Below are 25,824 nucleotides of genomic sequence, written 5' to 3'. Positions count from 1 at the left end.
AGAAGCCCATGTAGCATTGAGGTGAAAACAGTTGACAGCCAATATCAAGATGCTAAAGTCTTCTTCTACCCTCATGAGGAGATTCTACTAATAGTGTCTATGAGCAGAGCCTCCTGATAAGAACTCTGGCACTCTGATCACAGTATTAAGAGATGCTACCTTAACACCAATTAAGCCATGCCTACATTCTTAAAAAGAATAAATGGTACTATTTTCTAAGCCACTAGATTTATGGTAATGCTGTGTAGCAATAGACAGGTAGTACTATAATGTCAGCCATGAGCATATGGTAGGACACAGAATCTGGTTGGTAAACACAATTTTACAATCGAAAAAATCAGAATTCCTAAGAAGTGTCTGATTCTAGGACCAGGACAGGGAAAGTATGATGACGAACCTGGTATATCTGAGGTGTCAGAAAGTAATGAAGTCTTGTTAAAGGAAATCAGATGCTATTCTGAAGGGGCTCCTAATACCAAAGGTGGAACCACTTGAATAATGAAGTAAAGATGGACAATACTGAATTTCAAGGGCAATAATGTTATTAGCTCACAGAAGTATTTCTTCAAAGAAGCTGCTGTCAGTAATGGTCTCACACATCACACCGGTACTGGTTTCAAGCAAAATCTACTAATAAATACTAAAATCATTAAACAAAATTTTGACACACAGGATGTACAGACTCAAAGAATCTCCTCCAATCGTTAAGGAAAAGATAAATTTCACACTGCAGAAACCCAGCAGATTTCAACAGTAGCTATAAGATCAAGGCTAGCCCTACCATGGTAAAGGAACAGACTAACATAATAAATCCTTGATATGATGCTAGGACATATCTTTCATGTGGAATTCATTCAGAAATGAATAACTACAGCATGATCATGAGGGGGAAAAAGGTTTAAAAAAAAAAACAAAACACAAAACCCAAATCTCAATTTGTGGATATTCTACAAACTAAATTGCCTGGTAATCTTCAGGATGGCGTGGGAGAGGAAGGAGTAGGAAATGACACAGGTATGAGGAGGTTAAGGATGGCGTGGGAGAGGAAGGAGTAGGAAATGGCACAGGTATGAGGAGGTTAAGGATGGCATGGGAGAGGAAGGAGTAGGAAATGGCACAGGTATGATGAGAAGCAAAAGCTAAACACACCACAGGGCTCCGCTTAGGACTCTAAAGCAGGAAACACCTATTGGTGGGAGACGGTTGGCCAGTTAGAAGAAAACTATGTAAACAGTCATTGCAGTGACTTTATGGCAACTAAGCAACTTTGAATAGATTAGTCATTAAAGGACAATAATAATTTATTGATAGTTTTGTGAACTAGAGCCTCATGCGTGCGGGGCAAATCATACCTTATGCTATAATCCCAGTCCTGCCTAATCCTAATGTGGTAAACCTTGTTAAGATGTGTGTGTGTGTGTGTGTGTGTGTGTGTGTGTGTGTGTAGGCCAAATGTCAAAGTCCAGATGCGTTCGATTGATTCTCTTTGAGATGAGATCTCGTACTGAATAGAACTTCAGATCTGACTAGATTGACTGACCAGCGAGCTCCAGGGACCCCGCTGTCTCTCCCTGCCCAGTGCTGGTGTGCCTGACTTTTACATGCACTCAGGGCCTCATGCTGGTTCAAGGGCTTTACTGATGAAGCTATCTCTCCAGCACCAGAAAAATCTTATTATTTATCAATAAAATCACTCAGAGATTTGCTTTAAAAGTACAACAGCTGAATCAAATAGGGCACAATGTTGATAATTATAGAGCCCGAGATGTGGGTAAATTGGGAAAGGATAGAAGTCTTTCTTCACTACTATATATCTACAGTTAAAATTTTTTCTTTTTAAATTGTTATTCTTTGGCACCAAAGAAAATATAAAGCACACTGACTTCTAGAGAGCAACACAAGAAATAAATGTATGTGATAGCTATGAAAATGGTGGTTGGTAAATTGTATTCAACAAATTAAAAACATTATAGCTACCAATTAAAGTTTTTAAAATGGCAGTAGTAAGACAGAAATTAAATGAAGCTAAATTAACTTAAAACTAGAGAAAAAAGGCAGAAAAACGAGGGTTCATTTTGACTTAATCTCTACCAGAGCTTATGTGGAAGAGATTCATATGATGAATCAGTGATACTCAGGTGTTCAAATACTAATTCAGGCAAAACGTCCTCCAAAGCACATTAGCAACACTGCAACACTTGCCTTCTAAGGCTCGGCTCTGTCAGGTTGAGAGGGACGCACTGCCTTTTCCTTCTCAGTGGGGGTGAGGACTGCCCTTCTGACTCATTCTCGGGGTTAGCAGTGTTGGTATCTGAAGCAGAACTGGTATCCACCAAGACGAGGGACGTTCTGCTACCTAAAAAGAATATTTTCACAAACATTTGTACAAGCATATATAAAGATATGGAAATAAGTATGACGTCAATACAGTTTACCATTCAAACTGATCAAATTTTAAAACTTAAAAAACTCGATTTTGAGAGAAAAAGGAGCTAAGATGTAAAGTAAACCAACTGTAAGACATTACTTGGGGTTTTCATTGCTGTGATAGAGACCGTGATCATAAGCAACTTGGAGAGGAAAGGGTTTTCTTCACTCCCAGGTCCACAGCACAGTCCATCACTGAAGGAAATCAAGGCAGGAACCTGACGGACGACAGGAGCTGATGCAGGGGCCATGGAGGGTGCTGCTTACTTGACTGGCTCCCCATGGCTTGCTCAGTCTGCTTTCTTATAGAATCCGGGACCATCAGCCAAAGGACAGCTCCACTCACAGTGGGCTGGGCCCTTCCATATCAACCACTAATCTGGAAAATGCTTTACAGATTTGCCTACAAGAAGCATTTCTCAACAGAAAGTCCTTCACCGCAATTGAGTCTAGCTTGTGTCAAGCTGGCAAAAAACTATCAAGGACACCAATAAAAAGGTCTTCAATGAAATCACAAAAGCTCTTTATGGCTCAACTCTTCATCACCTACACCAATCTCTGCACACACATTCAAAACACACAGATCTGGTTACTCCATGTGTAAAAGCTACCAGCACGAGAGAGACAAAGATGAGTTATCATTCCTCTAACATACCTACTATCCAGACTCTTGGGATTCTTCTGCTTTGGGTCCCTTTTATCTAGACTAGCCTTAGCGTCAAAATTCTAGTGTTCTATAGACACAGTGAAATGTTGGTTTCAGGTAGAAAAACTTCTACATAAGAATGTCTCATGTTATAAAATCTCTTATGACAAAGGATATTCCCATGACTCAACACTGAGGAATAAGTGGGAGAATTAATAGTAGAGAAATATGATTTCAAGAATGTGTTTAAAGATTCACAGATTCAAGTCTATGTACATATGGTAAATGGTGATTGCCATTTTAGTGGGTTTTCCCCTCTGATTTTATTTGATTATTTATAATAACTATTATTTTAATAATCAGTTAAACATAAGTAAACACTAATGCTAAAAATCCTGCTTATCCATTAGTCTAAAATGCTACCTACTTGCTATCTTTGCAATTTCCTCAAATCAAAATTTCTCACTATACACCCTTAGCTTAGTGTCTGCTTTTAAAACCATTTACCACATACTGTACCTGTTAACGTTTACATTTTTCTGACCCCACTAAATGTAAGCTGCTGGACTGAGCCCCACTCTTATAAAACTTGATTTCAGTAGAATAAATTCAATACAATTCCCTTTACAAGCATTTAAAACATTAAATTTCGTCCAAACCCATGAAAAGAGGCCTTATCTGCCATCATTAGATAACTTTATAGTAAAGGCTAACTCAAGTTTTCTATTTCAAATGCTCAGGATAATCTGTTACCTTCTCACTGCACAAACTTTCACTTCTGTTTCTATAGATGATGATATTCACACCATCTTAGAATTGTCACTAAAATGCCTGTTTCAACTGAAAACACACCACTGGTTAAGTGAAAAGAATACAGTTCTAAAACTCTGGCCTACCCGGTGTCGACTTTTGTGTCCTGTGGTGGGGATTCCGCGTGCCTGTCGTTATCTTCTCATGAGCGTCGTCATCACCTACTTGAAGGATGCATGCACTCTCCACGGAAGCACTTCCTTCCAGCATCAGGGTTTTTCTAGAAGAAATACTCAAAGGTAGCGAACTCTTACACATACTGTCCAAGGAAGAATTCTTTATGTTAGATGAACATGTCTCAGATAAAGGTTTCAACACCTTTGTACAAAAATCTGGCTTACTCTTGGCAATTTTCTCATTCTCCAAATAGTTCTCCTTCTCAGGCTGTTGGGAGTCAACAGCCTTAGTGAGGTCAGTGTTGAGTGTTATCTCCACCGTTCCATGGGTTTCTGGAGAACAACCGAGAGGGAGCTTTCTTTTCTTTGATTTGGGTGTCATTTTACTAACTGCTTTGGCTGGGTGGCTTCCTTCTTTTCCCAGGCTCACAGAGAAGGCATCTCCCAGGGACCTCACAGTGCTTTGTTTCTGCATCTTTGGCAGGTTTGTCTGCTCTCCAGGACCAGAATCTGCTTCGTTTGGATGGTGTTTTAAGCCAGAGTCTAAGGGGACAGACACCTGGGAAGAATCTGGTAACTGCAAACTACACCTGTTCTTATCTCCTGCCAAACTGCTCCCTGCTTTACATGATCCCTTTTTCTTTGTTTTTTTAACCAGTGTGCAAGGATCTTGAATTGGATCACAATTTCCCTTTTTATTACTGTTGATTTCCCCAAAGTCACAACTTTTAATATCTTGGCAATCTTTGATAGAGCTCTTAAAGCCATTTCCATCTTCATTAATAGTCTCATATATTTGGTTCATTTGAGAAATGATTTTTGATATATTAACCTTCTTACAGAGCTTCTTATTTAATGAGTCATGTGCACTTTCTCTATCATTTTCATGTATTTGGGTGATTTTAGAAATTATTTCTGTTTTTCGATTTACCTTTTGTCTAAGTTTCTTACCTGCTTTTGAATCATCTTGACAAGCAGGTTGCATATTAGGGTCATGTTTTTTCAACCCCAAGAGCATTTCAGACTTATAATCACACACCTTTGCACTATCTTTGTTACAAAAAGCAGGCATATCAAACTCACTTAAGTCTTTTAAAGTTCCTGGGATGTCTTTATCCTTTTGTAGCAACAAAGACTTATCCTTTTCTGAGCAATGAACACCTTGGTCATTACTAAAACAATTCACTCTAGAAATTACTTCTGTCTTGCGATTTACTTTTTGCCTAGGGATTTTGCTAATCTGGGACTCATTCCGATCAGGGTATAGATCAGGAATTTGCTTGTGCAGATCCAGAACATTCTGGGTCTTACAGTCACGTAAGCTTCCATTGTCTCTTGCGAAAAGAAGAGGTGTTTCAAATTCTTTTGACCTTTCTAGGTTTCCACTGGTGGTTTCTTTATTTGCTTGGGTATGAAAGGGAAAGTTGCCTTTTTCTAGGACGTGAATATCTTTATCATTATCCTCATATTTTTCTAGGCCGTGAATATCTTTATCATTATCCTCATAGTTTTCTAGGACGTGAATATCTTTATCATTGCCCTCATATATTTGGTTCATGACAGAAATTATTTTTGTCCTTCGATTTATTTTCTGCTTAGTCTTATTTATTTTTGTTTGATTTTGTTGAGCATTGACAGACTTTTTCAAGTCCAACATTGTCTGGGTCTCATGGTCACATACGTCTTCATTAGCTTTGATGGCAAGATCAGCTATGTGAGATTCATTTGTAACTTCTAGGCTTTCAGAAACGGTGTCTTTACCTTCTTGATTTGGAAATAAGTTATCTTTTTCTGATTTACGAATCACAAATGTCTGTCGAGAAGGCTTACTTAAATTATGACGTAGGGTGTTCTGACACAGATCAAATTTACCATCTTGAAGAAATCTGACTGAATGTCTGGAGAAAGGGTATGTTTCCTCTTGCTCATCTGTCGTATATGTTTGCCTCCTCTTTTTATTTCGAATGTTCTCCTGATCTGAGCTGTTCTGGAGGGCTATTTTCTTCTGCATGTTTACCTGAGATGGCTGTTCAGTATTGGAAATGCAGTTTCGATCCTCTGAATCCCCTCTGCCATCCAGGACACCAGAGCCTCTTTCTGCTCTGGTTGCATCAGTCTCTTCCTCAGCACCTACTTCTGAACCATCTTTACATTCTCTCTTTGAGCTTTCTCTCTTTTTATCAGAGCTTGCACCTTTCACTTTTCTGAAAGTCTCCTTTCTACAATCTGCCTTTTTCTTATTTTGATTTTTCTTACTTTTTGAAACTGTTACAATCTTGCCTGTGTCAGTAGCAGTTAACTCCATGTCAGCAGCATCATATACAGTTTCCTGGAAGTGAAAGCTATTGGTGTTCTTCTGCACCTGCTCCATGCGCTTTGCATCAGGGTCACTGGAAGACTCAGAAGGTAAGTCAAGAAAACACTCAGTATTTCTTTGCATGTTATTGCTGGTTTCATTAGTATGACCATGTATCTCATTATTCCAATTTGATCCTGGACTTGAAGTTGGTTGGTGATCTAAATCTGTCGCATACAGAATGTCTGGAGTTGAAGACACACACTTTTTCCTCATAGTCACATTACCATGTGATAACTTTTCCCTTCTGAGGCTGGGAGATGGAGCAGTTTTCATCTCACTCAGAGAACTCTTAGGACTCTGATCTGAGTGGCACTCTACAAAATAAAGAAAACCAAAAATAAGTAATAATCTACAGTAAACAAAGAAGATACTTAGCTGTTTCACAGAGAGGACTTCTGACAATCTTTTCCTCTCAGACCCTTATATTATTCAGAATTCATGCTAATAAAAATTGATTAGACTAAATGGACACACAGTTAGTCTAACTAACTAACTGCTCACAGGTCACATTTTACATCTGACCTTTACAGGAAATGCAAACTACTGAGCATTCATTCAGGCTTGGCCCCAAGATTGGAATGGGTATATACTACAATAGAGCCATTAATTCCTACTGCTAGAGCTGAAGGAGACCAAGACCTCAAATAATATCAGTAACTCTGGTAGGGAGGATACCTAAGACTGGAAAGGAAAAATACCATGCTCTAAGCTTAACAATTAGGGTTCTGTATTCTAGTCTGTTAATACTTAACAAATACGTAAACAACATATACTACAGTACAGGATTATCAATTAGAAAGACCATGTAATATTCATGTAAATGAAATTAACTGTCATCGTGTTTTCTTTCTTACTAAATCATTACTTAAGTTCATTAGCACTATGGCATTTTCATTTCTGTTGCTCTGGTAAAATATAGACAATAGCACCTTAAATGAGAATTTATTGGGTCACAGTTCCGGGTTACGGTCCATCATTGCAAGGAAGTCAAAGTGGCAGGAACTTGAAGCAGATAGCAACATCCAGAGTCATGAGAAGAGAGCAATAAATGATACAAGCTTGTACTCAGCTTGCCTTCTCCACTCTTCAATAGATAAGGATCTTCTGCCAAGGCAATGGTACCACCCACAGTGGACAAGTCTTCTCAACTCAGTAAAATCAAGGCAATCCTCCACAGTCACGCCCACAGCAAACCTCATCTAGACTGTCTCTCATTAGGATTCTCTTTCCAGATGATTCTAGACTATGTCAGCTGGAAAATTAAAACTAACCATCATAATCACTAATTGGTTATGAGCTTGAGAATGTCACTATATTATTCATCTAGATGAACATTTCTCATATCCATGAAAAGGAGAAGATAAAACTAAATAAATAAATGTAATGATATTTTCAAATTACAAGCTAAGAAAAATGGAAAGCTTAGTCCTGCTCATTTTTGAAGATTGCTTCTAGACTAACAGTATTAGGTGCCCATGGATCTGACATGTCAGGATATTTACTTCAAACTGAAATTTTCACCAGTAGTTTTAAATTGTAGAAGTTAGCAAGTACAAGTTAGCAATACAAGGGATCTACCTAACTGATAAGCTGTTTAGACATTGTTGCCCTTAAGAAAAGCTACATAATAGCAGAAGATGGCCTATTCAGCCATCATTGGAAGAAGAGGTCTTGTAAAGATTATATGCCCCAGTACAGGGGAATGCCAGGGCCAGGAAGCAGGAGTGAGTGGGTTGGGGAGCAGGGAGAGGGGAGGGTATAGGGGACTTTCGGGATAGCATTTGAAATGTAAATGAAGAAAATATCTAATTAAAAAAAAGAAAAGGAAAGAAAAGAAAAGCTACATGAAGTTTTAAAAGGTCTTACCATTAGGAAGTACATCAACACTTGAAGTATGTTCTAAATGACCTGAACCACATGTTTTCTGATTATCTTCTTTAGGAGGGAATGCTTTCAAATTACACTGATGTAAGGATGAAGGTTGTCTTGATACCGAAGAGGTACTATCAGGTGATGTCTTTGATATAGTTCTGTTGTTACACTTTGTATTCCTTCTATCATCAGCACCACCACCATCATCATCATCATTTTCTGAAGTTAACAGAACTCTAAAGGCAAGTGAGAATGAAATAAATTCTGTGGTTTACAAAAATTACAAAAATTAAATAGAAAAAGGTATCACTATACTTGAACCAATAATCTGACCATTTAGAAAAAATGGAAAAATTATTTGAAGAAAAAGTAAAAACTTGATAAGTAGAACTAGGATTATTAAAGAAATGGGGTAGGGGCTGGAGAGATGGCCTAGCAGTTAAGAGCACGTACTACTCCTCCTGAGGACCTGAGTGTGGTTCTACCACCCATACTGGGCAGCGCACAACTACTTTAACTTCAGCCCTGGGAGGATCAGCCTCTAGTCTCCACAAGCATCTGCACTCACATACATGCGCATGCTTATACACACACACCATTAAAAATAATAAAAAAAATTAAAAAAGAAATGGCATATTCTCAAAACCTCTATGCATGTAAGCTATAGGCTGAGGTAACATTTCTTAAGTTCTTAAAGAAAAATAATACCACTTGGTAATATGCTTCCTGAATTAGAAAAGAATGTTTATCAGTCAGCATAACTGAAATACCTAAACCTGAAAAATAATGCAACAAAAGAAAATTAATAATTTTCATTGTAACACATATGCAATACACCTTTAAAGCAACAATAATGATTGTGTGATGCAGAGGAGGAAATTGAGTGGTCCAGCAGATGAGGTATTTATTTGCCTTAGAAAGCCTGATAACCTGAGTTCAATTCCTAGAACCCAAGTCACAGTGGGAACAGACTCCACCAAGTTGTTTTCTGATCTTCACAGACATGCCATATATTTGCACCCCCATTCATTATATTATATGAATAAAAAAATTAAGAATTCATTATACTAATAAGGGAGTATCTTTTCAATAGCATCAAAAGCCCCACATGATTAATTCAATAGCTATTCACGAAGAAACTCTCGGCAAGCAGTTTTTGAACTTTCTTTTTCCTGAGACAGAGTCTTACTGTGCGGAGCAGCTGCGCTTAACGCACTGTAATCCGACACTTTAGAGGACTAAAAAATAGAAATGGAAGGATTCTTTAAAGAAAAGTTAAAAACCTGACCAAGAAATAATAATCGGAATGTCCTATTTTTTAGTAAGAGAAATAGGATGTTATCAAAAAGTTTTTGACAAAAAAACCTATAGGCTTCGGGCCAGTGAGATGGCCCATTGGGTAAAAGTGGCTGCCATACAAGTCTGAGGACCTGAATTTGATCCCTAGAGCCCACAATGGAAGGAAAGAAATGACCATTAAAGTTGTCCTCTAACCTCTTATTAGTTCTGTGGCATGTATCTATATGCACACCCACTCACCATACACATGCACACATACACAATAATAAAGAATGAGGGCTGGCGAGATGGCTCAGCATTAAGAGTACAAACTGCTCTTCTGAAGGTCCTGAGTTCAAATCCTAGAAAACCACATGGTGGCTCTCAACCACCTGTAATGAGATCTGATGCCCTCTTCTGGTTCATCAGAAGACAGCTACAATGTACTTACATATAATAATAAATAAATAAATCTTTGAAAGGTGGGGGAGAGAGAGAGAGAGAGAGAGAGAGAGAGAGAGAGAGAGAGAGAGAGAGAGAGAGAGAGAGAGAGAGAGAGAGAGAGGGAGAGGGAGAGGGAGAGGGAGAGAGAGAGAGAGAGAAATAAAAGAATCTTTGTCTTTGGGGTGGGAAATCCCAAAGTCTCTGAACGAGGAATGAAACAAAACAAACTGTGAGCTTAGATAACCTCTCCCAAGCTTTGAGCTTGCCTTGAACTTGTAATACTTTCTCTCAACTTGGAACTTTATAAATCCACAAGATCTAGAAAATCCAAGTGTTCACATCATACCTAAAAATGGAAGCAGAGTTAAGAACGTCTGTTGTTACAACTTTTCCAACTTTGAACAAGTCGCTATTGCAGTAAAGTAAGAAAAAGGAAGAGAAGTGACTTGCAAAGGGAAAAGCAAACAGTTATTTACAAAGAACAAAGGTCTATTCATAGAAAATTCAAAGAGATAGCCATAAACAAGTTCATTGGAAACAGGCTAGTATCTGAAAATTAATTGATTTTTGCAAGCTAACATCAAAAAGAAAATGTAATTAAAAAACAACTGTATCGAGATCCTCTGCCATAGGGCTCCATACCCAAATAGCACTGGAAGAGAGTGAGCCCACCAAGATTTTCGGACAGGCCTGTGAGTGCAGATAGGACCACTACTGCTGCTCAGAGGAACCCGCCTGGAACACTCAGGACACAGGAACCAAGGGGCTGCCTGGGACAGGAGTCTTCAGGTCTCCATCTGTACCCAGAGTTGATAATGTGCCACAGAGCTACCTATACAAATACTGCTAAGAGGGATCTGGTCTCCCAGGAGTGCCTACATATCTGCAAGCACAGGTAAGGCCACCACTTCTCTTCAAATTCCTGGCCCAAGAGACACTCACAAAGCAATCAGGACACAGGAACCAAGGATCAGCTGGGGGCAGGACTCTTCTGGTCTCTGTCTGTTCCCCAGAACTGACCCTGTACAATAGCTCTCCATAGCCAAATTCCTCCTGCAGAGAACTGGTCTCCCAGGAGTACTGACACACAGGTTTGCAGGAAGGACATGCCAAAGTCACAGACAGCAAGGCCAGTTAACACCAGAGATAACCAGATAGTAAAAGACAAATGCAAGAACAGGAGCAACAGAAACCAAGACTACTTGGCATCATCAGAACCCAGCTCTCCCACCACGGTGAACACTGATTACCCAACACATCAGAAAAGCAAGACTCTGATTTAAAATCACGTCTCATGATGATGATAGAGGAATTGAAGAAGGACATGAATAACCCCTTAAAGAAATACAAGAGAACACAGGGAAACAGGTAGGAGACCTTAAAGAGGAAACACTAAATCCCTTAAAGAATTACAGGAAAACACAACCAAACTGGTGAAGGAACTGAACAAAACCATCCAGGATCTAAAAATGGAAATAGAAACAATGAAGCAATCACAAAGGGAGACAGACCTGGAGATAGAAACCCTAGGAAAGAGATCAGGAGTCACAGATGCAAGCATCACCAACAGAATACAAGAGATAGAAGAGAGAATCTCAGGGCAGAAGATACCATAGAAAACATTGACACAACAGTCAAAGAAAATGCAAAAAGCAAAAATCTCCTAACTTAAAACATCCAAAGCCAGGCATGGTGGTGCACGCCTTTAATCCCAGCAGAGGCAGGTAAATTTCTGAGTTCGAGGCCAACCTGGTCTACAGAGTGAGTTCCAGGACAGCCAGGACTATACAGAGAAACCCTGTCTCAAAACAAACAAACAAACAAACAAAAACTCCAGGAAATCCAGGACACAATGAGAAGACCAAACCTAAGGATAATAGGTATAGAAGAGAGTGAAGATTCCCAACTTAAAGGGCCAGTAAATATCTTCAACAAAATTATGAAAAAAAAACTTCCCTAACATAAAGAAAGAGATGCCCATGAACATACAAGAAGCCTACAGAACTCCAAATAGTTTGGACCAGAAAAGAAATTCCTCCCATCACTTAATAATCAGAACACCAAATGCATAAAACAAAGAAAGAATATTAAAAGCAGTAAGGGGAAAAGGTCAAGTAACATATAAAGGCAGACCTATCAGAATTACACCAGACTTCTCACCAGAGACTATAAAAGCTAGACGATCCTGGGCAGATGTCATACAGACACAAATGCCAACCCGAGGCAGGCTACTATATACCCAGCAAAACTCTCAATTGCCATAGATGGAGAAACCAAGATATTCCATGACAAAACAAAATTTACACAATATCTTTCCACAAATCCAGCCTTACAAAGTATAATAGATAGAAATTGCCAACACAAGGAGGGAAACTACACCCTAGAAAAAGCAAGAAAGTAATCAATCTTTAAACAAACCAAATAGAGGATAACCACACAAACATAAAATAACATCAATAATAACAGGGAGCAACAATAACTACTGCTTGATATCTCTTATCAATTGACAATTCCTCAATAAAAAGACATAGACTAAAAGACTGGATACGCATACAGGAAATGCACTTCAGTGTCAAAGACAAACCCTACCTCAGAGTAAAGGGCTGGAAAAAAATTTTCCAAGCACATGGTCCCAAGAAACAAGAGAGAATAGCCATTCTATTATCGGATAAAATCGACTTTCAACCAAAAGTCATTTAAAAAAACAAAACAAAACAAAAAGGAAGGACACTTCTTACTCATCAAAGGAAAAATCTACCAAGAACTCTCAGTTCTGAACATCTATGCTCCAAATGCACGGGCACCCAGAATTCTCACCTGAGGAATACCGAATGTCTAAGAAGTACCTAAAGAAATGTTCAACATCCTTAGTCATCAGGGAAATGCAAACCAAAACAACCCTGAAATTCCACCTCACACCAGTCAGAATGGCTAAGATCAAAAACTCAGGTGACAGCAGATGCTAGCGAGGATGTGGAAAAAGAGGAATAGTCCTCCATTGCTGGTGGGAACTGCAAGCTGGCACAACCACTCTGGAAATCAGTTTGGTGATTCCTCAGAAAATTGGACATAGTACTACCTGAGTACCCAGCAACAACACTCCTGGGTATATACCCAAAAGATGCTCTAACATGTAATAAGGACACATGCTCCACTATGTTCATAGCAGCCTTATTTATAATAGCCAGAAGCTGGAAAGAACCCCTATGTCCCTCAACAAAGGAATGGATACAGAGAATGTGGTACATTTACACAATGGAGTACTACTCAGCTATTATAAACAATGAATTTATGAAATTCTGCTTGTGGACGTTGTACATCGTGGTGCGCACTAGGCTCCGCACCACGATGTACAACGTCCACAAGCAGCTGACAGGAGCCTGATATAGCTGCCTCCTGAGGGGCTCTGCCAGTGCCTGACAAAAACAGAGGTGGATGCTCTCAGTCAACCATTGGACTGAGCAGAGTCCCCAATGGAGGAGCTAGAGAAAGGACCCAAGGAGCTGAAGGGGTTTGCAAACCCATAAGGAAGAAAAACAGTATGAACCAATCAGTACCTCCAGAGGTCCCTGGGACTAAACCACCAACTAAAGAGTACACATGGAGGGACCCATGGTTCCAGCTGCATATGTAGCAGAGGATGGCCTTGTTGGTCACCAATGGGAGGAGAGGACTTTGGTCCTATGAAGGCTCTATGCCCCTGTGTAGTAGAATGCCAGGGCCAGGAAATGGGAGTGGGTGGGTTGGTGAGCAGGGGGAGGGGGGAGGGGGCACGGGCTTTTTTGGAGGGGAAACTAGGAAAGGGGATAACATTTGAAATTTAAATAAAGAAAATATCTAATAAAAAATAAAAATGAAAAGAGAAACAAGTGCATTCAGTGTCCTAAGGCATGACTGTACTCCCAGCATTCCAGCAGTGAAGGCAGAGGACCAGTACTTAAAGGGCAGCTTCAGTTTCATGGAATCTTGGCTCAAACAATCAAGACAAAGGAATGCATTCAGCACAACGCTAACATATCAAGCAAGTAGGAAAGAACCCAACATATGGAATAATTGTATAAAAAAAACCCTAGAGAACTAAGCTAAGTACTAGAGCCAAGTAGACCAAGTGATACAGTGTGCTTATAGATGAAACTATTATATAAAATTTCTATTTTCCTCAAACTGAACATATTTTTTATTAACAGAATTATTATTAACAGAATCTCATATGTTCGATTTTACCAATAAAGACTTGGGAACCAGATAATGAGGTGTAAGCCTGACAGCTCAGAGAGGCAGAGAGAGCTCACACCTGACCTTCTTCCTTAGCTAATGTTCCACTCTATCTCAAAAACCCTTCAAACTGAATGTCCCTCCCTTCTAACAATAAACAGAAAGTTCTTGACTATGTGTGTTAGGGCTGAGGCACACCACAACTAAAAATAGGTTTTTCCAGTAAATAACACAATCTCAGGGTTCATAGTGTGATCAAATTACCCTGTCCATCTCTCTCTCTGTCCTCCTGACTTCCTCTTACTCTCTAAGGTGTTTTCCTATGCGCATTCCGTGACAGCTGGTTGCTTGCTCCACCACTTGACCTATGGTTGACTTTATATAATCCTGTTGACAATAAACAGAAAGTTCTTGACTATGTGTGTTAGGGCTGAGGTACACCACAACTAAAAATGGGTTTTTCCAGTAAATAACACAATCTCAGGGTTCATAGTGTGATCAAATTATCCTGCAATGTCTACTAAATTTTCCAACTATCCCTTTGTGTGTGTGTGTGTGTGTGTGTGTGTGTGTGTGTGTGTGTGTGTGTGTTAGATGGGTGAGGGGAGGTGGTGCAAATTGCTAAACTATTTATAAAATGCAAAGGACCACAATAGTCATACTAATATTGATAAATGAAAAGAATGAATAAAGTAAGAGTCATAAACTGAAGCAAGACTGATAACTAATCATTTAGGCAGCAAGGTAGTGACAAGACTCACAGAGAAGACAATGACTTCAGAAGCAGACTCTTACATATCCATCCAGTCAGTTCATTCCGACATAGATGAGATAGTCATTAGGTAAGAGCAGTAAAGCGTTTTTAATAAACAGTGCAAAGCCAATGACATTTCCACACTAATAAACTCAACAACAACAACTCTGACACATGTAATGGTTCCTATAAGCCTGGACCAGACTGAACGGCACTATTAGAAGGTGTGGCCTTATAGGAGTAGGTGTGTCACTGTGGTTGTGACCTTTAAGACCCGTGTCCTAACTGCCTTAGAAGTCAGTCATTCTTCTAGCAGCCTTCAAAATGAGACTTAGAATTCTCAGCTCCTCCTGCACCATGCCTGCCTACAAGCTCCCACCTTGATGATAATGGACTGAACCTCAGAACCTGTAAACCAGCCTCAATTAAATGTTATCCTTATAAGAGTTGCCTTGGTCACGGTGTCTGTTCACAGCAGTAAAACCCTAAGACAGCCTTCCCTCACATCATACCCAAGAATCTAAGTAGGCTGAAGATCTAAATGGGGTAGGGAAGCTGATGTGATGGATCAGTAGGTAAAGCACCTACTATACAAGGCTGGAGACCTAACTTCAATCCCTAAGGACCCATATAAAGATCAAAGGAGAGAACTAACTTCATGAAGTTATCCTCTGGCCATCAAACATATGCTATGGCACATGCAAATGCCTTTCCATCCCCATCATGCATATAATAATAATAGTAAAAATAACAATAAATAATATTTTTAAAGAGTTTTTCTATTTAATGTATGAGTATCTGCATGTATAACTGCAGGCCAGAAGAGGGCCCTAGATTTCATTACAGATGGTTGTGAGCCATCATGTGGTTCCTGGGAATTGAACTCAGGACCTCTGAAAGGGCAGCCAGAGCTCTTAAACGCTAAGCCATCTCTCCAGCCCAATAATTTTTAAAATCAATGTAAAAAGGAAGTGTTGAAGCATGCTTCTTTTAACATAACTGCAGCCATTTTGTATTTAGTCTCCATTTTGCTTATAAGGTGAAATTAAGTTCAGGTTCTCAGACTTCACTTTCCAGGAGTACTTATCTATAGCTGGAAAATTCTCCTAAAAGGCCATAGCACTATGGTTGCATTACTCATGCTCTGTTAGCTCAATGCTCTGAAACTCCCCTGTTCACCACCCATCCACCACCGCTCTGACATTACTTAGGATCAGTCAGCTTAAATATAAGCTGATAATACTTTGTCAAGTTAACCAAAATGTAGAACTACCTCTACCCTTCTGAATCAGAATTTGGTTTTCCTATAACAAGCTTGCCCAAACAGACTGGTACCACAATTAGGCCCCCAAGTCCTTTTTTATGGTCCTGATCAATTAGTTTTGGGATGTGTGTTCAATAAACTATTCTTGCTTAATTGACATCAGTGCTCATACAGTCTGTGTGGCAATCCCTGAACCCCAACAGAAGATAATACACTTTTGGTAACAGAATAATGAATGACCTGTAAACAGTAAAGGGTCACAGAAAGTATTAAACAGAACATTGGGAGGGAACACACATACACACACATGTATACACACACACTGACTGGGCTTTATAAAGAACTGTTCATGTAAATATCCCAAGGAGACAAAAAGAAAAGACCTGAGCCAGAAAGAAAACACTTGTTATACACAAAGTAAAAATTAATACTACTCAAAAGAACACATATGAACAAATATTTAACTTCATTTGTCATCAGGGAAGTAAAGATAAAAACTTGAATTTAACACCACTGCACACTGAGGATATAGGACAGGAATGCTAACACACTGCTGCTAGGACCATATTCCAGAAACAGTTTGGTAGTCTATACCAAATAGAATGTGGATTCATTCACCAAGCAGGAGATACCTATGTATCTGTATGTGGCAGCCTCGTCTGTAACAGATCAAAGCTGGAGATGCAGCAGAACGGCAGATCGGAGATACAGTGGAATACTACACAGCAATGAAGATGATTTACAGCTACAAACAAGGCTGAGCAAAATCAGACTTTTAAAAGTATTTTTTGATCATTAGAGGAATCATGCAAAATTGATGTATGATGTTTTAAGATCAGAATTCTTGGTAGGAAGGCATTGGGTGATGATCAGAGAGGAAGCTACAGGGATACATCTGAGATCATTGGTACCTTTTTCTTTTTTGTCCTTTAGGGTCTTCTGGATAAGGTCATATAATGCTGTTTACATGTGAAAATCTGTCTTTAATATGTATGAAATATTTCAAACAAAATCTCACTAAAGGACACAATGAATTTTTTTGTATGGCAAACAAATATACTTGATTGTGGTTTTCTGGTTTATTTATTGAGACAGGATCTAACTGTAGCCCAGCGAGGCCCAGGCTGGCCTCAAACGTGTGGAGATTTTACTGCATCAGCCTCCCAAGCACTGGCATTACAGGTCGGCACCACCTGTATGGAGGCTATATGGAGACATTTGAAATAATAAATGCATGACAGCCAATGTGTCCTTGAAAACATAAAGGTGTAAGATAATACAACTTAATACTTTTTAAAATACACTCATAAAATGTACTGGTACAAAATGGTAGCAATACAGATTGTAGATACATAAAATAGAACAAACTGGAATAAATAGAAAATGATATAAGTGGCATGACCTGAGAGTTCTTCCCCTCCTGTGGTAAAGACAGTATTTCATATATGAATGCCTCTACTTATTTAATGTTTTTACTAAAACGTAAGTTTTCCCCCTTAACCAAACTACCCAATAGATAATCACTACTGATGCTTCTTTAAGAACCTTTCTAATTTTCTGCTATGCATTGGGATAGTATGCACGCATATACCTGCACAGATACAAGATCTTTATACTTAGGCAACTCATCCCTACATATACATTATGTAATATACAGAGACTGTATACACTTAAGACAAACACATTAAACATTAAGTAGATGGAAAGATTCCAATCACTGCTTAAGTCATTTCACATCTCTCAGCCTCGGGGTCGACGGTTTAATACATCAGCTTTGAAACTGGGTATGCTTTGATGACTTGTAACCAAGTCAATCAAAAAAGGAAAGAGACTTTAGACAAGAGAATAGCCAAAGTGAGAGTCAATCTCAGAGATTAGAACAGTAAGTATACATGATATTAAAGGTGGAAAGAGTTAATCAGATTTGCTCAGCAAGAAAAAAGGCCAGAAGAAATGTAATTAAAAGTAGCTACTACTACAACCTACTTATCTGCATCTGAGGCCAGTGTCCTCAGAGTCCTGAAGAGCCAGCCTTAACAAGACTGGCTTGTAACTCAATAACAGATATAGGCTGACAGAGAACACTGACTATTTTATGAAGTCTGCTCTGAGCCAGTGTCAATCTAGCCCAGGTAACTAAAGGTATACTAAACTCAAATATACAACAGAAGTCTATGAAATGTTTAATTCAACAAAGCAACATTATACATTATTTATTTATAAGTCATTATCTCTGTTTTTTTCTGTTTTTAGAATGTGAGTAAATAAAACCACTCAAAACCCAATCTCCCATCTTCTAAGGCACAAACACATAAGGCAATATTTAAGCAAGCTTTAAACAATTACCTTGCATACGGAGGATGCGCAGGCTTGCACTGCTTACTGATCCTTTGCTTCTTGTTAGCTGACAGGAGAAAAGAACCTTGATGGAACTGTTTTTGAGTAAAACAAAGAAAATGGTAAGAAATAATCTACTGTATTTTAATGACTTGTTATTAAAATAGCAAATTACACTAGGATACCAACAGAACCAGAACAAAATTCTTGTGTGTGTATTGCTGGAGTAATTCAGGACCCTGTTCATGCCAACTAACTATTCTACCACTGAACCATCCAGCCTTTACTTTGGGCTTTAATAGTTAAATAATTATAGTATAAAAATAAGATTAAAATAGCTCATCCTTCATCATTCTTTCCAGTGATAATCACTCCTGATATTTTTGTTAAGTAACCCTTCAAAACTTTCTGTAGATAGAAATATTAAGATATACATTAATATATATATACACATTATACATATACATACCTATATATTATACACATACACATACAAGATCATTATAGATATACATAATTTTTTCATGTCTACTACATATGTGTTATGTAGCATGGAAACACATATTTGGAAGTTATCAGTACAGGTTAGTAATCAAAACAAAGACTGGTAAAATTACCTAACAAGAATGAGTATAGACAGAAGAGAAAAATCTAATAACTAACTCTTGGGTACTCTAAAACTTAGCAGTTAGGAAAGGAAACCAAAAAACCAGGCTGAAAGAATAAGCAGAAAGGTGGGGAGAGATCTTAGAGAGCAGTGTCCTGAGAGTCCTAAGATCAGCCTAAGGACCAACCACTGCCCCTGGGATCTTGTCACACTAGTACCACCAGTGACTTACAGAAATGCCATAGTGATGTAGAAGTCTAGAGGTGTGAATCAAAAGGAGAATGTGGGAATAAGTCTCTGAAAAAGTATAAAAGTATAAATGAGACAGTGGCGGAGGAGAATGTGCTGTTGTTGGTGCTTTCAAGATGATTTATAATAGGCTTTTTCCATACTGATGCAAAATAATCCACAAAAGAAAAAAATATAATGATGTAAGAGATAAAAGTATTCTATACTAACATCAAGGTAACAGCAAAAGACAACCCATGCAGCTAACAGTAGGAAATGGCTCAAAGGGCAAGGGTATGACCAAGCCTTAGAACGTGTATTACTGACATGGAGGACAGGACCTCAGCCCGCAGGAGTGGCAAGGCCTTCCTTAGGTCAGGCTTGCCCAGAAGAACAGCACAAGTTCCCCCTGAGTCATATATGGATGACACTGACTCTTATGTATGTCTGTGGTTTATTTTGTGTCAATATTTTAAATGGTCTAGAATTCATCTTACAGACTGGTATACAATAGGATCTGCCTATATTTTACCCCAATAATTTTTCAATTCTTTTTATTTTAAAATAAATTCTTCTCTAACTTGAAATGTTCCATTCTACTAAGACTTTGTTTCTACATCTTTTGGGTAGGTCATGTTCCAAAGAGCAGTTTAATCCATTATTTTAAATCAAAATTAGATTTTAATGAAATAATTTTAATAACCGATTATAAAGGTGATGCATTCTACATGGTTACTGGTATGTCTTTGCACATGTGAATGTCTTACCTTGATGCTATTTAATCTCAACTCTCTTTAGTAATGCTAAAAAAAGGCCCCACTCACGTGAATTCACTCACCTCAGAAAGACTGCTCATTTCAATTGCAGTTAACAAATCATTGCTCACATGCGATTCTATTTCTACAAGCTTCTTATTCTGTGCATGTAAAAGAAAGACTTCCTTTCACTGAGGTTTGAGATTGGTTATGACGATACATTTACAGATAGCAGCAGTGTAAGAAGACTCAAATTAAGCATTTTTTTTTTATTCTAGTCTCATTTTTTGAGGCGAGTTCTCACACTGTAACCCAAGGCAGCCTAGGACTAACTCCGCAATGGAGACTGGCTGTGCACTGGTGGCAAGCCTCTTGCCTCAACTTCTAACTACAGACATGAAATCATGCCTGGTGACTGTTTTCAACCGAAATCACATTAAGCTCAAAAGCAACATTAATGTTCTGTCAGAACAGCCATGAACACACAGATACACTCAACATTTGACACTAGTTATTAATTTTCTGATATTTTTGTTTTCACATAACCGTATATCGCATGGAAAAAAACCATAGTAATACGAATTAAATCATCAAAGTAGTACAGGCCATTTTTTCCATTTTAAACCAATTTTGACTCATTTTAGACCTAAAACTACAGAGAAAGGACAACCTCCTCAATTTTATTTGGCTTGTAGCCAAAGAAATGCAAGATTAAAGGAGAACAGAAATATTGTGCGGACTCTTTCAATTATTCAGAGGAGTTACACTCACCATTTAAAAATGTATGAATGGGCCAAATGTTTGCTTATGGTGAGCAACCAAATGATGATCATGGTGTTAAACTGGTTTATGGTACACACAGCATGCATTTAGAGCAGGATTTAAGATGTCTGTTCTATCACTAAGAGGTGTCTATCCTTTAGTATAGACTTACACAGCATACTGATGTTCAACCATTCTCTACAACAACTGAAATTTAAAAAACATTTTTAGAGTTTCTATAGTAATGTAGTTAAAAGATTCCATTTTAGCCGGGCGTGGTGGTGCACGCCTTTAATCCCAGCACTTGGGAGGCAGAGGCAGGCGGATTTCTGAGTTTGAGGCCACCCTGGTCTACAAAGTGAGCTCCAGGACAGCCAGGGCTACACAGAGAAACCCTGTCTCAAAAAACCAAAAAAAAAAAAAAAAAGATTCCATTTAAATGGAGAGTCCAAAACAATACAATTTCCATACCAAGGTATTTAACTTTAAGCGAAGAAAGGTATTCTCAAAATTCAGTTTCTCTACTTCTTTCTGTAATTGCATCTTTTCGGTAGTAATTCTTCGAGAATTCTCTTTCTCTTTACTAAGGGCCCGTGCTAATGCTCTGTTGTTGTGCTTTAGAGAGATCTTGAAAATAGAAGAATTGTCTGCAAAAAATATTTTTAAAAAGTTAGCACTCAACTTATACCTTATAATTCTTTAATAAAATCTCACATTCCTTAGTAAAATTATTTCAGAAAAAATGTAGTTTACTTTATAGATATCAAGTCACAGTTGGAAATGAATGCCAATACAAATACAGTTTTAGAGAAAATAAATGTGCCCAGGTTTTGAAGCTGGAGACAGACAAGTTAGAGAGCAGACAGAGGCTGAGAAGAGAAGCAGCAGCTGGGACTGGAGAGGAGCCCTGCAGAGAGCAGCCTCAGGGGAGCTGCGCTGCCACCACCTTGCCTGGCCTGTGCCCTCCCCTCCTTGACTAGAGGCAAGGCAGGAAGATGACCTCACAGCTCTCACTGGCTGGAGACCCACAGGAGCTAGGGTAGCCAATCTGAAATGTTTGCACAAGTTTCTGGGTCTCCACAATTCAATAAAATTGCTATGCTCCCGAATCTTAAACTTCAAATGAAAGGACTAATTGTCTAGGACCTGTGGGAGCGTCAACTCTACCCAAACGAGTAGACCTTTTGTAGTAACTGACTGCAATCTATGTTACTATGATTTAAATTGTTACTGAAACAGTAGCAAAGGCATTTCAGTGAGGAGTTAAGGATTAAATTCACCTTAAAAGTTCTATGTTCCTTTAGTATGATTAAGTCATAATTATATTTTCATAATTTGAATTTAGATTCTACTACATGCCAATAACATCCTTACTCCACAGTAACACACACACACACACACACACACAGTTGTCCTGGTCTCCTGAGTGCTGACATTATAGGCACGTGCTAATCTATCATATTAAAGTAAGTCTTGTTAACTATAACCTTCTTAGGTGTTCAGAAAAACATTTTGGGCATCTAAAAAAAGAAAGAACAGTAGGGCAACGGCTGGACTGTAAAAAAAAAAGTAATAATAAAAATGCAAAAAGAAGAAAGAAAGAAAGAAAGAAAGAAAGAAAGAAAGAAAGAAAGAACCCATAACAGGACTCATCTTTGGTACAGAGTAGTTCCGCTCGGCTCTCCTTGGCATACCCAATAGAAACAGACCACAACCAGTTAGGACATCCAAAAGCTAAAAATAACCTGTTGTTTTCCAAATGGTCCTGACCAATGAAGCAGGAAATAACCATTGTAGAAAGCTGGCTAATTCAGATTTACCTACAGATCCTGGAAGGAGCAACGTCCTGACTTAAAGACATTTTGGCTCAGTGTAAGTCATGGGTGTAACATCAGCAGGCAGACAGTACATTTCCCAGTGTAGCCAACATGGGCATAAACCATTGAGATAATTTTGGGGGAAAATAAAAGTTTATCCTAGGAAGTTTCCCATCTTCATGGGTTTTTATTTATTTATGTTGTTTTTGTTTTTGTTGTCTGCTTGCCTTCCTAACACCTTATTGCCAGGATTCATAAAATCTCATTTCCAAAGTGCATAGTGCTTTCTTGGTGAACTCTGGCCTATATAAAATCATGTACTACCATACCTGATCTTGGCCAAGCACTTCTATGTGACTTATCACCTGACAGCCACAGAATGCAAAGCAAATCTTTTACTCTATGTAGCTCTTTTCTTGAGAAGCCACATTGGTATTATCTTTGCATGAGAAGAGGTAGCTGCCTGGGGGCAGGCCAAGGGCAGATTGCAAAACCATTCAGCAGAATAGCTGAGAGCCACAGACAGGAAAGAGCAAACAGAAAAAGTACCAGCTAACAAAGTAGTCATTTTAGTAGTTTTCTATATTTGCTAAAATAAGGTAGGTACTTACTTAATATTTTTGCTTTGATCTTTGAAGCAAGAGAAACATTCAAATTTGTCTTTGCAATTCTGCCCTTCACTCGTCTCTGAATTCCAGAGGTAACAGTGTCAACTTTTATCCCTGGGTACTCCATTTCTAAAGTGAAAGGAAAAGAAAAGATGGGGTGGGATAGGAAACCACAGTACTGATTAATAAGAGAAAAAACTGGTAATGATCCATTCTATAGCTCAATCACCATGACTTACAATACACTGTCTACATAATGTATTTGCAAAGCCCTTTACATAAAGATCTTAAAATACGAATTTATATAATCAGGAGAATTAGTAAATTCCAAAAAGGTAAATACTTTTGTTTTTCTATTCAAACCTATATTATAATCTACATGCCTAGTGGACACAATGGGCTACCAGCAGATGACAGGATAGGGTCCCTGCTGTCATGGAAAGAAAAGTCCAGTGTGAGACAGACACTGTTCTTACTATGCAAAAGTAGACAGGCAAGTGGACCTTCATGAAAGCACAAAAGAAATGACTCATTCAAGGAGCAGAAGAGGGCTGGAAAGAGAGAAATTACAAGCTTAAGTCTAGATTTACGGTCTACACTGGTTAACAATGTAATAGAATTGGAAATAATTAGTATGACAAGAACAATGACTTTAACACACAAGATATTAAAGAAGTGCTAATGCTAACTGGGCAGAGAAAACAGATCAGAAAAAGCTTCACTGAGGTGCAGGTGACGATGCTGGGCTATGTGCTTGAATAGGGTCAACTCCCCAAACCTATATTCCCCCCCACAAGCCGCTCTGCTCCTTGCTCTGAGTCCACAGAACAATCTCAGTGTTCTTTTTATGTCCATCACAAAAATCCCTAGATTCCATAAGATTCCACATTATCTTTACCTTCCTCACCCTAGCCGCCCTCCAACTCTTCACAACCCTTAAGCAGTCCTATAGTAGGCTACAAAGTGACCTAGTCAGGTACCTGCAATTCTCAATCTATACATAGTCTGTGGATCTAATGTAAGGATCCAATGATAAGATTCTCATTTATCTAGGCATCCCTAATGCCATCACAAACATCTTCACGGAGAAGAGCAGAGATTAGGGTAATGCTGACAGGCAGAAGTTTCTATTAAATGTGTTTTCTGCTGAACTCTCAGTGCCTGGCACATAGCAGCTCCTTGGATAAACATTTCTAATAGAAACATATATGAACACATGAAAGAACTTCTCAGTAGAAAAAAAAAAAAATCTGCCCAATGTTGAAATGGTCATGTTTGAAAGCATTGAGCAGATATGGAAAGCTGTTAAGCAAATGACCGAGAGGATGGCTTGGGGAGGGGAAGGGGGGCGAATTTCTGCAACGGGACGTTCACTAGGAACGTTTCAACAGTAAAGTTCAACTGTTCTAAAGTTTTGCCCCCCCCCCCACCAGAAACAAACAAACAAACAAACCAACCATAAAACCGCAAGGAAGCTGGTAGGCTAATTGCAGGTTTTCACATCACAAACTGAGCAGGGAAACAAGGAGGCTAACTGCAGATCTTCAACTTTCCCTCCAGTCCAATACCCCGGTGTCATCCACAGCCCTGTGGCAGACCTTCTACTGTGACCTCTTCTCATTCTTTGACCCCTCTTTCGGGGGGAGGGGGGATAAGCAGATCCTGATGACACACTCTGCTTTCCTCCCTCCTGTGGACCCCCTATGCCACTTCCTAGCATATACCACATCTCCATTCCTAAGTGTCAGCTCCCAATACCCAGATCCCGACCAAGCTATTAGTTCTCTTTTCGAAACAAGCGTGGCAGAAGCCCTACCCTGGAGATGCGTGTAGGTGCATCCTTACCTACAGGCAAGCAGCCGTTTCAGACCTGATCACAAGGACCTAGACCCCTTTCCCTCCCGGTACTGACCTGAAAACTAGTGGCGACCCCTCGCCCAGCTGGGAGCTCAAAGTCAGAACAGAGGTTACCGCCCCGATCCGAAGGCGGCTCCGCGTCCCCGCCCTGCAAGCCGACGCGCGGCGGCGAGGACCGAGGCGCCAGGAGTGGCTACCGAAAAGGGTTCGGGCTTCGCAGGCCTTGCTGGCCGCGCAGGCCTCGTCCACGCCGACGGGCGACCCCTTCAGCTGTGGGTGCCCACACTTGCCACGGAAGCGCGACAATCCGCGAAGGCCAGGATTCAGGTTTAAACTGCGCGGCAGTTAGCGTTGATGCTCCAGCCAATCAGATTCCGAGAAGGCGGCGCAAAGACGCGCTGCTACCCGGAAGTGGAAGACGGAAGGGGCGGGACGCGCTGGAGAGGGTCCAGTGGGCGTGGCTGGGTGAGCCCGGCGAGCTGCAGCGTGCGTGAAAAGGTTCTCCTTGCCTCTGAACCTCTGGTAGCCATTTCCACCAGCCCTGACGGAAAGGGCGATTCACCACGGTTAAAAGTGACACTCTAAGGGTTGGCAGGCACCTCTAGTCCTTCGCAGGGCTTTGTGTTGTTCACTGTGAGATTGTTTGTCTGCATCCAGTTTCTGCATTC

The 25,824-nt window shown here is 39.4% G+C and overlaps 1 protein-coding gene across 2 annotated transcripts in view; it reads right to left on the bottom strand.

Annotated features, from left to right (window-relative positions):
• Positions 1 to 25,512, bottom strand: part of Sgo2 (shugoshin 2) — a 29,541-nt gene extending 4,029 nt beyond the window's left edge. Inside the window, exons 1-8 of one of the 2 annotated variants that reach the window (XM_021173470.2) lie at positions 25,212 to 25,512; positions 23,303 to 23,428; positions 21,346 to 21,521; positions 20,196 to 20,273; positions 18,532 to 18,617; positions 8,225 to 8,466; positions 3,970 to 6,672; positions 2,203 to 2,356 (exon numbers count right to left, since the gene is read on the bottom strand). In XM_021173470.2, coding sequence (XP_021029129.1) covers positions 2,203 to 2,356; positions 3,970 to 6,672; positions 8,225 to 8,466; positions 18,532 to 18,617; positions 20,196 to 20,273; positions 21,346 to 21,521; positions 23,303 to 23,426 — 3,563 coding nt within the window. In that variant the 5' untranslated portion in view covers positions 23,427 to 23,428; positions 25,212 to 25,512. Of the gene's footprint in view, positions 1 to 2,180; positions 2,357 to 3,969; positions 6,673 to 8,224; positions 8,467 to 18,531; positions 18,618 to 20,195; positions 20,274 to 21,345; positions 21,522 to 23,302; positions 23,429 to 25,211 lie in introns of those variants that run through there. The other variant, XM_021173467.2, reaches the window with a different exon arrangement.
• Between the last annotated feature and the right edge of the window lie 312 nt (positions 25,513 to 25,824).

The sequence above is a fragment of the Mus caroli genome, chromosome 1, assembly GCF_900094665.2.
Source record: "Mus caroli chromosome 1, CAROLI_EIJ_v1.1, whole genome shotgun sequence".
In the NCBI taxonomy this organism is placed as follows: domain Eukaryota; kingdom Metazoa; phylum Chordata; class Mammalia; order Rodentia; family Muridae; genus Mus; species Mus caroli.
The sequence above is the reverse complement of the archived record's forward strand: the minus strand, read 5'-3'. Positions and strand labels throughout refer to the sequence as shown.